Source organism: Pygocentrus nattereri, chromosome 9 (genome assembly GCF_015220715.1).
Source record: "Pygocentrus nattereri isolate fPygNat1 chromosome 9, fPygNat1.pri, whole genome shotgun sequence".
In the NCBI taxonomy this organism is placed as follows: Eukaryota; Metazoa; Chordata; class Actinopteri; order Characiformes; family Serrasalmidae; genus Pygocentrus; species Pygocentrus nattereri.
Genome location: NC_051219.1, coordinates 13,619,581 through 13,632,288, shown reverse-complemented (window position 1 = coordinate 13,632,288; position 12,708 = coordinate 13,619,581). Strand labels below are relative to the sequence as shown.

Below are 12,708 nucleotides of genomic sequence, written 5' to 3'. Positions count from 1 at the left end.
GTATTTTACAAAAAAATAGAGTGCACCTTCCTGCCTTTTAACCATTTTAAATAAACAATATATGTTGATAAACCTCTTCTCTGATAATGAAGCATTTTTGGCAATGTATCCATACCTGTGTTTTCCTGGCTGCATGCCATCATGGATTGTGTACCACTAAGGCAGGGAGCTAATTTTCTTTCAAAACAACGTGTAAATGCAGCATAATATTTTCAGAACTTTATCAATTGAAATGGGTTAATTATGCACAGGCGCCACAAAGAGGAGATGGCTCGGAAGAAAGCAGAAGAGAAAGCGAGAAGAGAGGAGGAGGCTCAGCGTCTGGCCGAGGAGAAGAGACATAAAGAGGAGGAGGAGAGACGCTTAGCAGAGGAGAGGCTGCAGAAAGAGAGGGAGGAGGCAGAGCGCCTTCAGAAACAGGTCAGAAATCACACCCACAGCTCTCTCTGACCAGTGCCTTGCAAAAGTAATTCACCCTCTTGGAATAACGCTTTATGGATGTGACATTAGCATATTTATGGTGTTTTATTTGCTGTAGTGTTGTATTATCTCAGATGCTCATTAAATACTTCTTAAAACTATTTTTTTTTTTTAAAGATATATTTGTTGAGATTTGGCTGCTGCTATTAGTAGGATATACACACCTTCAGACCTATCATTGTTTGGTATTTGCTATTTTTTTACTATTGTATATGTTTATTCATTTTAATATGTTACTGTGAAGGGCTTTGTAATTTCAGTTTAGGAAAGTGACATAAATGATGAACCATATTTCTTAAGCTTGTTAAGAGCCCGAGTTTTGTTTAACAAGCAGTTAAGCAGACAGCTAACGGGCTAACAGGTGACTCCAGTAACATTAGTTAGCCTTCAAGTTCAGATGTTTACTGAATGTTTGACTGCATATCTGGAAAATATGTGTAGTCCATGTGTAGACTGTGGCTAAAGATAAAGTAAAGGTTTCCTCATTAGGCACTCTTATTTTATTGCAAATAATGCAGTACATTCAGAACACATCTTTGACATTAAAAACAAAAAGGTTTCTTTCAAGAAAGTTAAATAGTTTCCAGGTCACTGTAAGTGTGTCCAACTAGGAATAACATTGCACAGATGAATGTAACATACATAGAACCCTCATAAGGTTAACAAGGGACTGTGTTTGTGTGGTTTAACAGAAGGAGGAAGAGGAGGCCCGCCAGCGTGAAGAGGCTGAGCGTTTACGTCAGGAGAGAGAAAAACACTTCCAAAAAGAGGAGGCAGAGAGACTGGAAAGGAAGAAGGTTTGCTGTGTTTGTTTTTCTGAAATGTGGTGGGTGTTTTTATTTGTGCTCATTGATGATTTATGAACACACTGTGCTTCCACAGCGCCTTGAAGAGATCATGAAACGCACACGGCGATCTGATCAGGTACTGTAAAAGACGCAAACACACTTTACTGAGGTCCTGTTTCTGCGACTCCCTTGTCCGTTTGGTCATAAATGACACCTACATAATCTACCTCTTATCCCAAATGTAGTCGCCCTGCCAAGACGTGTTTGGTTTAGTGTCTGAAGTTTGCTTTAGTCTTGCACTGTGAAGCTAATGCAACTAACAAGTGATGGAAACTTAAAGCCATCAGATACAATTTGAAGACTTTCTTCAAACTGTGTGAAGTTGTTAGTCTAATTGAGATTACTTGTGTGGTTTCTGACACTGTATGGTGTGCTGTTATCTACAAATATGGACAAGTATGTTGCAGAGTTAAAAGCAATGCCAGCAACCATCTTACAGCCTGGATGTTTTTCATGCTTCTGTCCATTTTGCAGGCTTCCATTACGTGTTAGCTACATTAGCTTTGTAGCTCCAGTGCAAAACTAATTTGAGGTGAGGTGAAAACCATATGTTTTATTTTCTCCTGAGCCATGGCCTCCAAGTGTTGAAATCTCTCACCTGGTAGTTGTTGTTGGTCTTAAATTTGTTTCTCCTGTATGTAGAAAAGCACAACCCAGAGGAATGGAGACATGGGCCAACAGCGTGGTCAGGACTCAGGTAAAACCATGTGCATGTATTTTTTTGTTCATTCAAATCGGTGTACTGCCCTAATCAGCACACTGTTACATCATTGATAAATGCTGTATCACCTAGAGTTTCTCATCAAGCTTGTGGGACCTTGAAGGAGGTACTAGACTTCACCTACCATGAAGGAGGTACTAGACTTCCAGCCAGTTGTATGCTAAAAGGCAACGCTTGGTATTTGAAGCTTTTCTGTATGGAGTAGTTTTATAGGCTGTGTATGTTCTGTGTGCAGATGTATTCTGGAGTACTGGCTACATGTTTATAGCCCAAGTTATTTATTTTTTTGATAATGGAAGCTATGGATGGTGGGAGGGTTGGGGCCTTCAAGTTGCTGGCTCACCTTTTTCCACAACTGAATATCAACCATGCCTGGGAAGAACTTTGTCTGATACCAGCCACCTTTTGTCTGGGAATTCCTTTGATAAGTCACTTCTACTGTAGAATCAAATGGAGCCGTTTGTTCTTAGCTGTGAGATAAATGATTAGTTGACGGCAGGGTGCCTCAAGTTTCTGCTTAATGTCTGTCCAATTTTGGGTTCACTCCTGTATAGATAGTTTGATTGATTTATTGATTGATCAAGGGTGTGAATTTGTAGTCTCCCTTTTACTGGAATAACAGCCTCTACTCTTCTGGTACGAATTTAGACAAGATGTTGGAACAGTGCTGTGAGGATCTGGTTGTATTCACCCACTAGAGCAATAGTGACGTTGATGTTGAATGATTAAGTTCTGGATCAGAAACGCCACTCAAACTCTGGAGCTCCATCATTCCCTTAGGATATATTTGGGGGAATTATACCCCTCTAGGTGACACTTGGCATTGGGAATGATGACCTTGGGCTCATGCGCAGCAGCTACAGAGAACCCGAATCCATTATAAATGCTTTACAATGGAAATTATACAAGCTTTGTTGAACACCTGTGGCAACAGTAGGTGCGCCTTAGAGTAGGACACAAATTAGAGGGGGGTGTTTGGATAGTTTTGGTCACTGTACACTTTGGTTCAGATGCAAGTCAGATTTTATTCTTACGTGGCCCGAGGTGGAGCTTGGAGTCTGATCTTTCCTCCTCTCTTTGTAATGATTTCAGCCCCTGGAAGCCCTTCGGTCACTGTATCCTCTCCACGAGCCCCTGAGGCATCGCAATACAGTGACAAAAATGGACACACAAACCCCAGCCTCAGCTCTCACACACTGCCCCCTGCTGGACACAAGTGAGTACTGGATACAGAGACACTTCATTCAGTAGTGTTGGAGAACCGGGTTCTGTGTTGTGGAAAAAATTCTCAGTTCAGGCTCCTTTGTTGTCGATAACTTCGGTCTACAGAGAATACACTAATTCTCTAATTCTTCTGTCTTTCTTAATTTATGGCTGTAATTACATTTGTGCAGTGTACAGTAACTTATATGACTGGAAATTAAATAAAGCTCATAATGCAACTTTCACTTAGCGAAGCTTTTCTCATTCCGTTTTTGTTTTCAATAGTGTGAGCACAGAAGCCCAGCTCCGTGAAAATGGCATCATCATGGAGACACAAGCCTTTGAGGAAGTAATCGAGGTACCCATGGTGACAAAACTGTCCCGTCAGGAGGGAGATGGGGAGGAAGAGGACGAGAGGAGGAAGACTCCGCTGCTGGCCTTCAGAGAGAACGGCAGTAGTCATAACCTGACCGCCCTGGACGACAGCCAGAGCCAGGTCCAAGCAGGTGATAACACGTTCTAAATTAATAATTAATGTTAAATATGTGTTCTGTATAACATTTTTTGCCCATTTTCACTATGGCATTTTTTTTTAATTCTGGAGCAGATTTTCTCCTTTTGTGTTTTCTGGTCTCTGCTGCTGATGATACAATACTTCATATATATTTATTGATGCTTCCATACTTCCTGAAAGAGTAGTAGTTTAGTATTGTTTTGAAAAGAAGCAGCAACTAGGTTTTATTTATTTATTTTTTTTAAGCATTATTATTATTATTATTAATTTGTATTATTTATGTATTTATTCAAATATTTTAACATTTATTTATTTGTTTTTATAAATAATTTGTCTCCTGGGGCCTAAACAAAGGCACAGCTCAAAATAAGAGGCGATGATGCTCTCGTTAACATTGTCTGATTGACAGCTTACTAGGATGAAAAGTCCTTTGAAAAAAACTACTTTCCAAATCTTCTGCATAACTACATGATTAAGATGTCAACAAAATTATTCAAAGTACTTTGATATAAAATGGTTCATTGTAGAGAAACTTACTCACATTTATTCACAGTGGTGTTGGTAGGAACGGGGTGGGGGGGGGGTGAAATATCTAACACAAATATATATTAAACATTTTATCTATTATCCAAAATGACTACCTACACTTACTTTCTGAGTTTTTATGTTATGTTGATGATGGAAAAATTCTTTAGGGACTGTACTGTCTGATAGTGGCCTAGATGTACCTCTGCTATGAGTAGATTTAAAAAACATCCATTTAAGGTAAAACGTCTTAGACATCAAGCAGTGTATTCATAACCATTTCATTTAATAACTTTCTGTGAGGGAGCTTTTAAAGGCATTAAGCTCTTCAGATTTCTGGTCCCCATCACCTCTGTGTTGTGATTCTGACAGTAATTTCCTCAAGAAAATGTTCACATCAAACTGCATTGAATAACATTGAATTTTACTCAACCAGTGATTTATACTTGAAGTATATTTGGAAACATTGGTTATGTTTTCATTTAAGCATGTATAGTGTTAAATTACACTTTACATACAGTAAAAAACACATTTTGCAAGACAAAAACAGTTTTGTTTGTGAATAATGGCATTTTTATTGCTAGGTTGTATTCTTCTGTTTTAGGATCATGTCTGGCCCTGCGAACTTTAATTAGTTGCTTTTCTGATGTTTTCTGAAATAATTGAGAATAGCTTAGGCACTTAACAGCTACTGTGACAGTGATTTTTGATTGTATTATTGTGCTTCATATGTTCATTATGTTCTCTTTTACCTTTCTGCAGGTGATGTCTGAAAACCGGCAAGAGAAGAATAGGGAAGTAGATAAAGAGAGAACATCCAGCTGCTTATGTTGGAAACCTTCTTTCCTTCTCCTTTTAATATCCTCAAGTTGGCACACCTGGAAAACTGAGGAGAAAACAACTATATAAAGCTTCCCTTCTCCTCACAATGTGGACAGCTCTCCTAAAGATTGCTCTTGTGCTTCCTGCATTCTGGCTTCTGCCTTGACCCCTTCCAGACTAAAGTGGTATGTCCCAGGAACATAAGGAGCAGTAGTGGCCCAAATCATTTATCTACTGTTAGTGGGGGAGCTGGGGTATGTCTAAAACCTGTGGATTTAAATCAGCTGTAAAGTCTGATCTAATACTTGAAGAATTTTTTTTTTTTTCGTTGCTGTTGAGGTAGCCTTCGGTAAAGTGCTAACCATAGTGACGCTGTCGGATGGTGAATGACCTTTGTGATGTTTAGGTAAATCTAATGCAAAACTGACAAGTTTTGCTTTTGGTAAACCAGGAATGGTGTTTGACTTACTGATCTCACTGCTTAGTTTTGGAATTCCTTTAAAGAATGAAGAGAAAGTACTTTCACCTCATTTGTGAAGCTTTAAAATACATTCGCCTCGTCTCATCGGTGTGCATCTGATTTGAGAGAACCCTCGTAATGACCTGACCGATGGTTCAAGAATCCAAAGACCCTATCCATCAAGCACTGTCTAAAACTGTTTGATTTCAGACCCTGATTGGCCAATCAGGAGCTACCCCATGACCATCAGAGAGCTTTTTTTTGCATTTTAGTGGAAATAATACTGTTATTCAAAAGGTTGTGCACTACTCCAAGTTGACCGCTAGTGGCAGTGCTTTCATCCTACACTGTAGACATCAGAAGGGAGAATTTTTCTGATATGTAATGAAGCAGGCTTTAAAAAATCTCACTCTGTGTGATCAGATATCATAAAATGAGGAAAAATAACATTTGCAATGCTGCTACATACAACGTCCCTTTGCCTTATCAGATCATAAGTGTGAGATGTTTGAGCAGCTTATCACTATGTTGGTGGACCTATCATTTGGTTTAAGGGCTGATTTACCCCCCCCCCCCCCCCCCCTTTAATTTTACACATGCAGGACCACAACCAGCTCAGATCTCTCTTAGATTCATCTCAAATTGCCCAGTGAGTCTGGACTGATGGAAAGACATCAGCAGTTTCTGAACACTGTAATGCTTTAGCCATGTAACACGATCAACAGTAAACAAAGGTGGCCATCCTGCAAACAATGTCAATAAAACAGGTTAAGATACTGTATATTTTGTTGAATGGATGTACAGAGAAAATATGTAAATTTAGATATGTATACAGTAAAGACACACGTATAACTGTAAAAGTTTCAAAGTTCTATATTTTATTAAAACTGACACACAGCGAGACACTGAGGTATATCATGAATGGAGCTTTACTAAAACTGGAAGCCGGGGTCTTCTATACCAGCTTTATCAGAGTCTATTAATAATATTATACATAGGATGAATAAACCTGCAGCAGCACTTGATCTCCGAAACACTGGATGCATAAGAGCTCTGGCTTGGTTTTAGTTCAGTGGACTATGCTGGGTTCTTCTTCACCAAGCCTTCTTTTCATCTCTGTAGAATCCTCATTACAGACACACAAAATGACCAAAACAGAAATACTTTCTCTCCCCAAGCAGTCAGATCTGTATAGCATGTAAAAATATAAAAAGCAATAAAATTTTGTTTGGAAATCACAATGTTTTTTGTTTTTTCTTTTTAATATGAATATTTTTGACAAGTCTGCCACATCGTTCATAAAAATAAATGGTTTTGTCTTTGTTAAATTGCCTAGTGCTCACATCATAGATTTCCATTAAATAGTCAAGAAAGCTTTTATTTAAGTCACGTTTCCTTCAAAACTGCACTCCAAGTAGTTATTTTAGTTCTGATTTATTTAAGACTATTTAGCAAATTCTCTATCTTGTGTAATGAGTTTAACTGCTTACAGAATGACTGAACTGACTTGAAATACTTGGGTACAAATACAACATTACGAATGATAATAGAACAGTCTAAAAAGGCCGCTTTGTCATTGGAAAGTATTGGCATGAATGATATGTGACAGGCTTTCCCTCACAGTCCCTCACAGGGTCTAAGTTCGTATAAGAACGTAGCTAGCTGTTTCTCAGCTGTATTTGACGTGTTGATTTGAATAGATTTTGATGACCTAGTGGTCTAGAATTGCTCCCTACTTCTAGTGCTGACTAGCTTTTGGTACACAGCCCAATTCTTTAGTAATTGAAACAGTGGCTGCATCTAAAACTGCATCCCATACTGAACAGTGTGTCAGAATAGTAGATGACTGGGGCCTTTGAGCTAGGAGATTAGGAGATTGTGAGTTTGATCCCCAGTGATGTTACAGCTAATCATGGCCGGGAGAGCACAACTGGGCTCCATCAAGAACCTATGAATAAAAAAAATCAAAACCTGGCTGTCTCATCCAATATATAAACTCTTAAACTGGTCTCGGTCTTGATGCAGACTTACCTACTACAAGTAATATGTAATATAAAGCCTAAATGTATCTTAAGACATTATTGATTATTAATAATGTTATAGCCTTACTCAAAGTTTGCATTGTAACTGGAAGCAGTGAGGAGGTTATTCTCTGATGCTTTTTTTTTTTTTAAAACATATTCAGAATCAGCAGCTAAAGTCAAATGAACATAAACTAAGTGACATTCCTTCTTATTATTAAATAAAAACAAAGTAATAATAACATTCTTGTCTGCTCACAGGGGATGTTTGAAACTTGGACCCCAAAAACACACAATGCTCAAACAGATTTTAATTAAACATATTCAACAGTGGTTTTCAAAAACTCAAATGAACCTTTGTAGCCCATCAGTTTACGTCACATGGAGACTAAACACAGTAAATATGTACACTATATTTCCAAAAGTATTCGTTCATCTGCCTTCACGCGCATATGAACTTGAGTGACGTCCCGTTTTTAATCCACAGGGTTTAATGTTGACCCACCCTTTACAGCTACAACAGCTTTAACTTTTCTAGGAAGGCTTTCAACAAGGTTTATGAGAGTGTTTATGGGGAATTTTTGACCATTTTTCCAGAAGTGCGTTTGTGAGGTCAGACACTGGTGTTGGACAAGAAGGACGGAGAAGTGTGATTTGTCTGGAGTCCAGTGGCGGTGGCCCTTTACACCACTGCATTCAACGCTTTGCATTGCAGTTGGCGATGGAAGGCTTGGATGCAGCTGCTCGGCCATGGAAACCCATTCCATGAAGTTCTTTACACTGTTCTTGAGCTAATCTGAAGGTCACATGACGTTTGGAGGTCTGTAGTGATTGACTCTGCAGAAAGTTGGCGACCTCTGCGCACTAAGCCCCTCAGCATCCGGTGACCCCGCTCTGTCATTTTACATGGCCGACCACTTTGTGGTTGAGTTGCTGTCGGTCCCAAACGGTTCCATTTTGTTATAATACCACTGACAGTTGACTGTGGAATATTTAGTAGTGAGGAAATTTCACAACTGGACTTGTTGCACATGTGGCGTTCGATCACGGTACCATGCTGGAATTCACTGAGCTCCTGAGAGCGACCCATTCTTTCACTAATGTTTGTAGAAGCAGTCTGCAGGCCTAGGGGCTTGGTTTTATACACCTGTGGCCATGGAAGTGAATGGAGCACTTGAATTCACTGATTTTAAAATATAGTGTATCTAAACCTGGTGATTTGAGCCAGAACTCCTCAGCTTTTCTCTCTTCACCCTGAGAATCCAGCACCAGCTACCAAATCAGCCTTCTCAAATGAGTCCATAGAAACTTTCTGTAGTCATTTGTGTGAACCGAAGGTTGTAAGAGTTTGGGAACCTCTGACACAGAGAAAAGGCTGTTCTGTTTATTCTGGTTTTATAGATATTTAATAATAATTACCTCAGCCCGAGGCATCATACTCGGCTGGTCTCGACAACAATTTCTAAGTCAACTTTATCCTGAGATCGAGACGACTGAAGTCGAGTCAGACGAGAACCTTTGGACCTCTAGTGCGTAATATATAGTGACCGAGCGTTGGAAGTCAACACAGATGAATATTGTGTGAACAGTAAACCACAATCTTTGAAACTGATTACTGATATTCTTAGATGTCTGTTCTGTATTTGAAGATTTCATAAAAATTCAATGTCCATCCATCCATCCATCCATCCATCATCTTCCGCTTCTCCGGGGTTCGGGTCGCGGGGGCAGCATCCTGAGCAATGAAGCCCAGACCTCCCTTTCCCCAGCCACTTCCACTAGCTCCCTGGGAGGGATTCCGAGGCGCTCCCAGGCCAGCTGGGCGATATATTCACGCCAGCGTGTCCTGGGTCTTCCCCGGGGTCTCCTCCCCGGTGGACTTGCCTGTGACACCTCCCAAGGGAGGCGTCCAGGAGGCATCCTAACAAGATGCCCGAACCACCTCAACTGGCTCCTCTCGACGTGAAGAAGCAGCGGCTCTACTCCGAGTCCCTCCCGGATGACCGAACTTCTCACCCTATCTCTAAGGGAGAGTCCAGCCACCCTGCGGAGGAAACTCATTTCAGCCGCTTGTATTCGCGATCTCGTTCTTTCGGTCATTACCCAAAGCTCATGACCATAGGTGAGGGTGGGAACATAGATCGACCAGTAAATCGAGAGCCTTGCCTTATGGCTCAGCTCTTTCTTTACCACAACAGACCGGTAAAGAGCCCACATCACTGCTGACCCAGCACCAATCCGCCTGTCAATCTCCCGCTCCCTTGTACCATCACTCGTGAACAAGACCCCAAGATACTTAAACTCCTCCACTTGAGGCAAGAGCTCATCCCCGACCCAGAGAGGGCTCTCCACCCTTTCCCGCGTGAGAACCATGGCCTCGGATTTGGAGGTACTGATCCTCATCCCGGCCGCTTCACACTCGGCTGCAAACCGATCCAGTGAAAGCTGAAGTTCTCGGCCTGATGTCCCCAATAGCACCACATCATCTGCAAACAGCAGCGATGTGACCCTGAGGTCACCAAACCGGACACCCTCCATCCCCTGACTGCGCCTAGAAATTCTATCCATAAAAATTATGAATAGAATCGGTGACAAAGGGCAGCCCTGACGGAGTCCAACTCTCACTGGGAAAAAGTCTGACTTACTGCCGGCCATGCGAACCAAGCTCCTGCTTTGTTTGTACAGGGCCTGAATGGCTCGTAGCAAAGAGCCATGTACCCCGTACTCCCGAAGCACCTCCCACAGAATACCCCGGGGAACACAGTCGAATGCCTTCTCCAAATCCACAAAGCACATGTGGACTGGTTGGGCAAACTCCCATGAACCCTCGAGAATCCTGGAGAGGGTAAAGAGTTGGTCCAGTGTTCCACGACCAGGGCGGAACCCGCACTGCTCCTCCTGAATCCGAGGTTCGACTATAAGCCGGACTCTCTTCTCCAGTACCCTTGCATAGACCTTACCAGGGAGGCTGAGGAGTGTGATTCCCCTGTAGTTGGAACACACCCTCCGGTCCCCCTTTTTAAAAAGAGGCACCACCACCCCAGTCTGCCAATCAAGTGGCACCACCCCCGATGTCCATGCAATGTTGAAAAGGCGTGTCAGCCAAGACAGCCCCACAACATCCAGAGCCTTGAGGAACTCGGGACGGATCTCATCCACCCCTGCAGCCCTGCCGCCAAGGAGCTTTTTAACTACCTTAGCGACTTCGGCCTCAGTAATGGACAAGCCTATTCCCGTGTCCCCAGACTCTGCCTCCTCACTGGAGAACATGTTGGTGGGATTGAGAAGGTCCTCAAAGTATTCCTTCCACCGCCCAATGACGTCTTCAGTCGAAGTCAGCAGCACACCATCTCCACTATATACAGTGCTAGTGGCACACTGCTTTCCCCTTCTGAGTCGCCTGACGGTTTGCCAGAATCTTTTCGGAGCCGACTTAAAGTCACTTTCCAAGGCCTCACCGAACTCTTCCCACACCCGGGTTTTTGCCTTGGCAACGACTGAAGCCGCAGATCGCTTGGCCTGTCGATACCTGCCAGCTGCCTCTGGTGTCCTACAGGCCAACCATGTCCGGTAGGACTCCTTCTTCAGCTTGACGGCATCTCTCACCTGGGGTGTCCACCACCGGGTTCGAAGATTACCGCCCCGACAGGCACCAACTACCTTGCGACCACAGCTACAGTCAGCCGCTTCAACAATGGAGGAGCGGAACATGGCCCATTCTGAGTCAATGTCCCCCACCTCCCCCGATATCTGGTCAAAGTTCTGACGGAGGTGTGAGTTGAAGATCAATCTGACAGGTTCTTCTGCCAGACGTTCCCAGCAAACCCTCACTATACGTTTGGGTTTGCCTGGTCTGACTGGCATCTTCCCCCACCACCTGATCCAACTCACCACCAGGTGGTGATCAGTTGACAGCTCAGCTCCTCTCTTTACCCGAGTGTCCAGTACACATGGCCGCAAGTCCGCTGACACGACTACAAAGTCAATCATTGAACTGCGGCCTAGGGTGTCCTGGTGCCATGTGCACTTATGGACATCCTTGTGTTCAAACATGGTGTTCGTTATGGATAAACTGTGGTTTGCACAGAAGTCCAAAAACTGAACACCACTCGGGTTCAGATCAGAGAGGCCATTCCTCCCAATCACACCCCTCCAGGTCTTACTGTCGTTGCCCACGTGAGCGTTGAAGTCCCCCAGTAGGACAATCGAGTCTCCAGTAGGAGCACTTTCAAGCACCCCTTCCAAGGACTCTATGAAGGCTGGGTATTCTGAACTGCTGTTCGGTGCATAAGCACAGACAACAGTCAGGACCCGTTCCCCAACCCGAAGGCGTAGGGAAGCTACCCTCTCGTCCACCGGGGAAAACCCCAACATACAGGCGCCGAGTCGAGGGGCTATGAGAAAGCCCACACCTGCCCGCCGCCTCTCACCATGGGCAACTCCAGAAAAGAAAAAAGTCCAGCCCCTCTCAAGGAGATTGGACCCAGAGCCCAAGCTGTGTGTTGAGGTGAGCCCGACTATATCTAGCCGGTATCTCTCGACCTCGCGCACCAACTCAGGCTCCTTCCCCGCCAGTGAGGTAACGTTCCAAGTTCCAAAAGCCAGTTTCAGCAACCGAGGATCAGAACGCCAAGGCCCACGCCTTCGGACACTGCCCGATCCACAATGCACCGCACCCCTACTACTGCCCCTCCCATCGGTGGTGGGTCGATGGGAGGGGGGACTCATGTAGCTCCTTCGGGCTGGGCCCGGCCGGGCACCATGAGTGAATGCCCGGCCACCAGACGCTCGATGGCGAGCCCCTCCCCCAGGCCTGGCTCCAGGGTGGGGCCCCGGTAACCCTGATCCGGGCAGGGTACACGAGTCCTGCTTTGTTGTCCTCATAGGGGTGGTTATGGATCACACTTTGTCTGGCCTGTCACCTAGGACCAGTTTGCCATGGGAGACCCTACCAGGAGCTTTTGCTCCAGACAACATAGCTCCTAGGGTCCTTCAAGCACACAAACCTCTCCACCACGATAAGGTGGTGATCCATGGAGAGGAAATTCAATGTCATTTAGCAAACTTTTATAAAAACCGAAAAAATAATTGAAATTAAAATGTTGGCTTTGTTA

General features: G+C 43.5%; 1 protein-coding gene across 10 annotated transcripts in view; it reads left to right on the top strand.

Moving 5' to 3' along the window:
• The window catches only part of si:ch73-217b7.1 (ensconsin), a 58,353-nt gene extending 51,539 nt beyond the window's left edge, over window positions 1-6,814 (top strand). For all 10 annotated transcript variants that reach the window (XM_037541420.1, XM_037541419.1, XM_017707877.2 and 7 more), the window contains 7 exons: window positions 252-420; window positions 1,173-1,277; window positions 1,363-1,404; window positions 1,971-2,025; window positions 3,142-3,265; window positions 3,538-3,758; window positions 5,054-6,814. In XM_037541420.1, coding sequence (XP_037397317.1) covers window positions 252-420; window positions 1,173-1,277; window positions 1,363-1,404; window positions 1,971-2,025; window positions 3,142-3,265; window positions 3,538-3,758; window positions 5,054-5,064 — 727 coding nt within the window. In that variant the 3' untranslated portion in view covers window positions 5,065-6,814. The remainder of the gene's footprint in view (window positions 1-251; window positions 421-1,172; window positions 1,278-1,362; window positions 1,405-1,970; window positions 2,026-3,141; window positions 3,266-3,537; window positions 3,759-5,053) is intronic.
• Window positions 6,815-12,708: the final 5,894 nt, after the last annotated feature.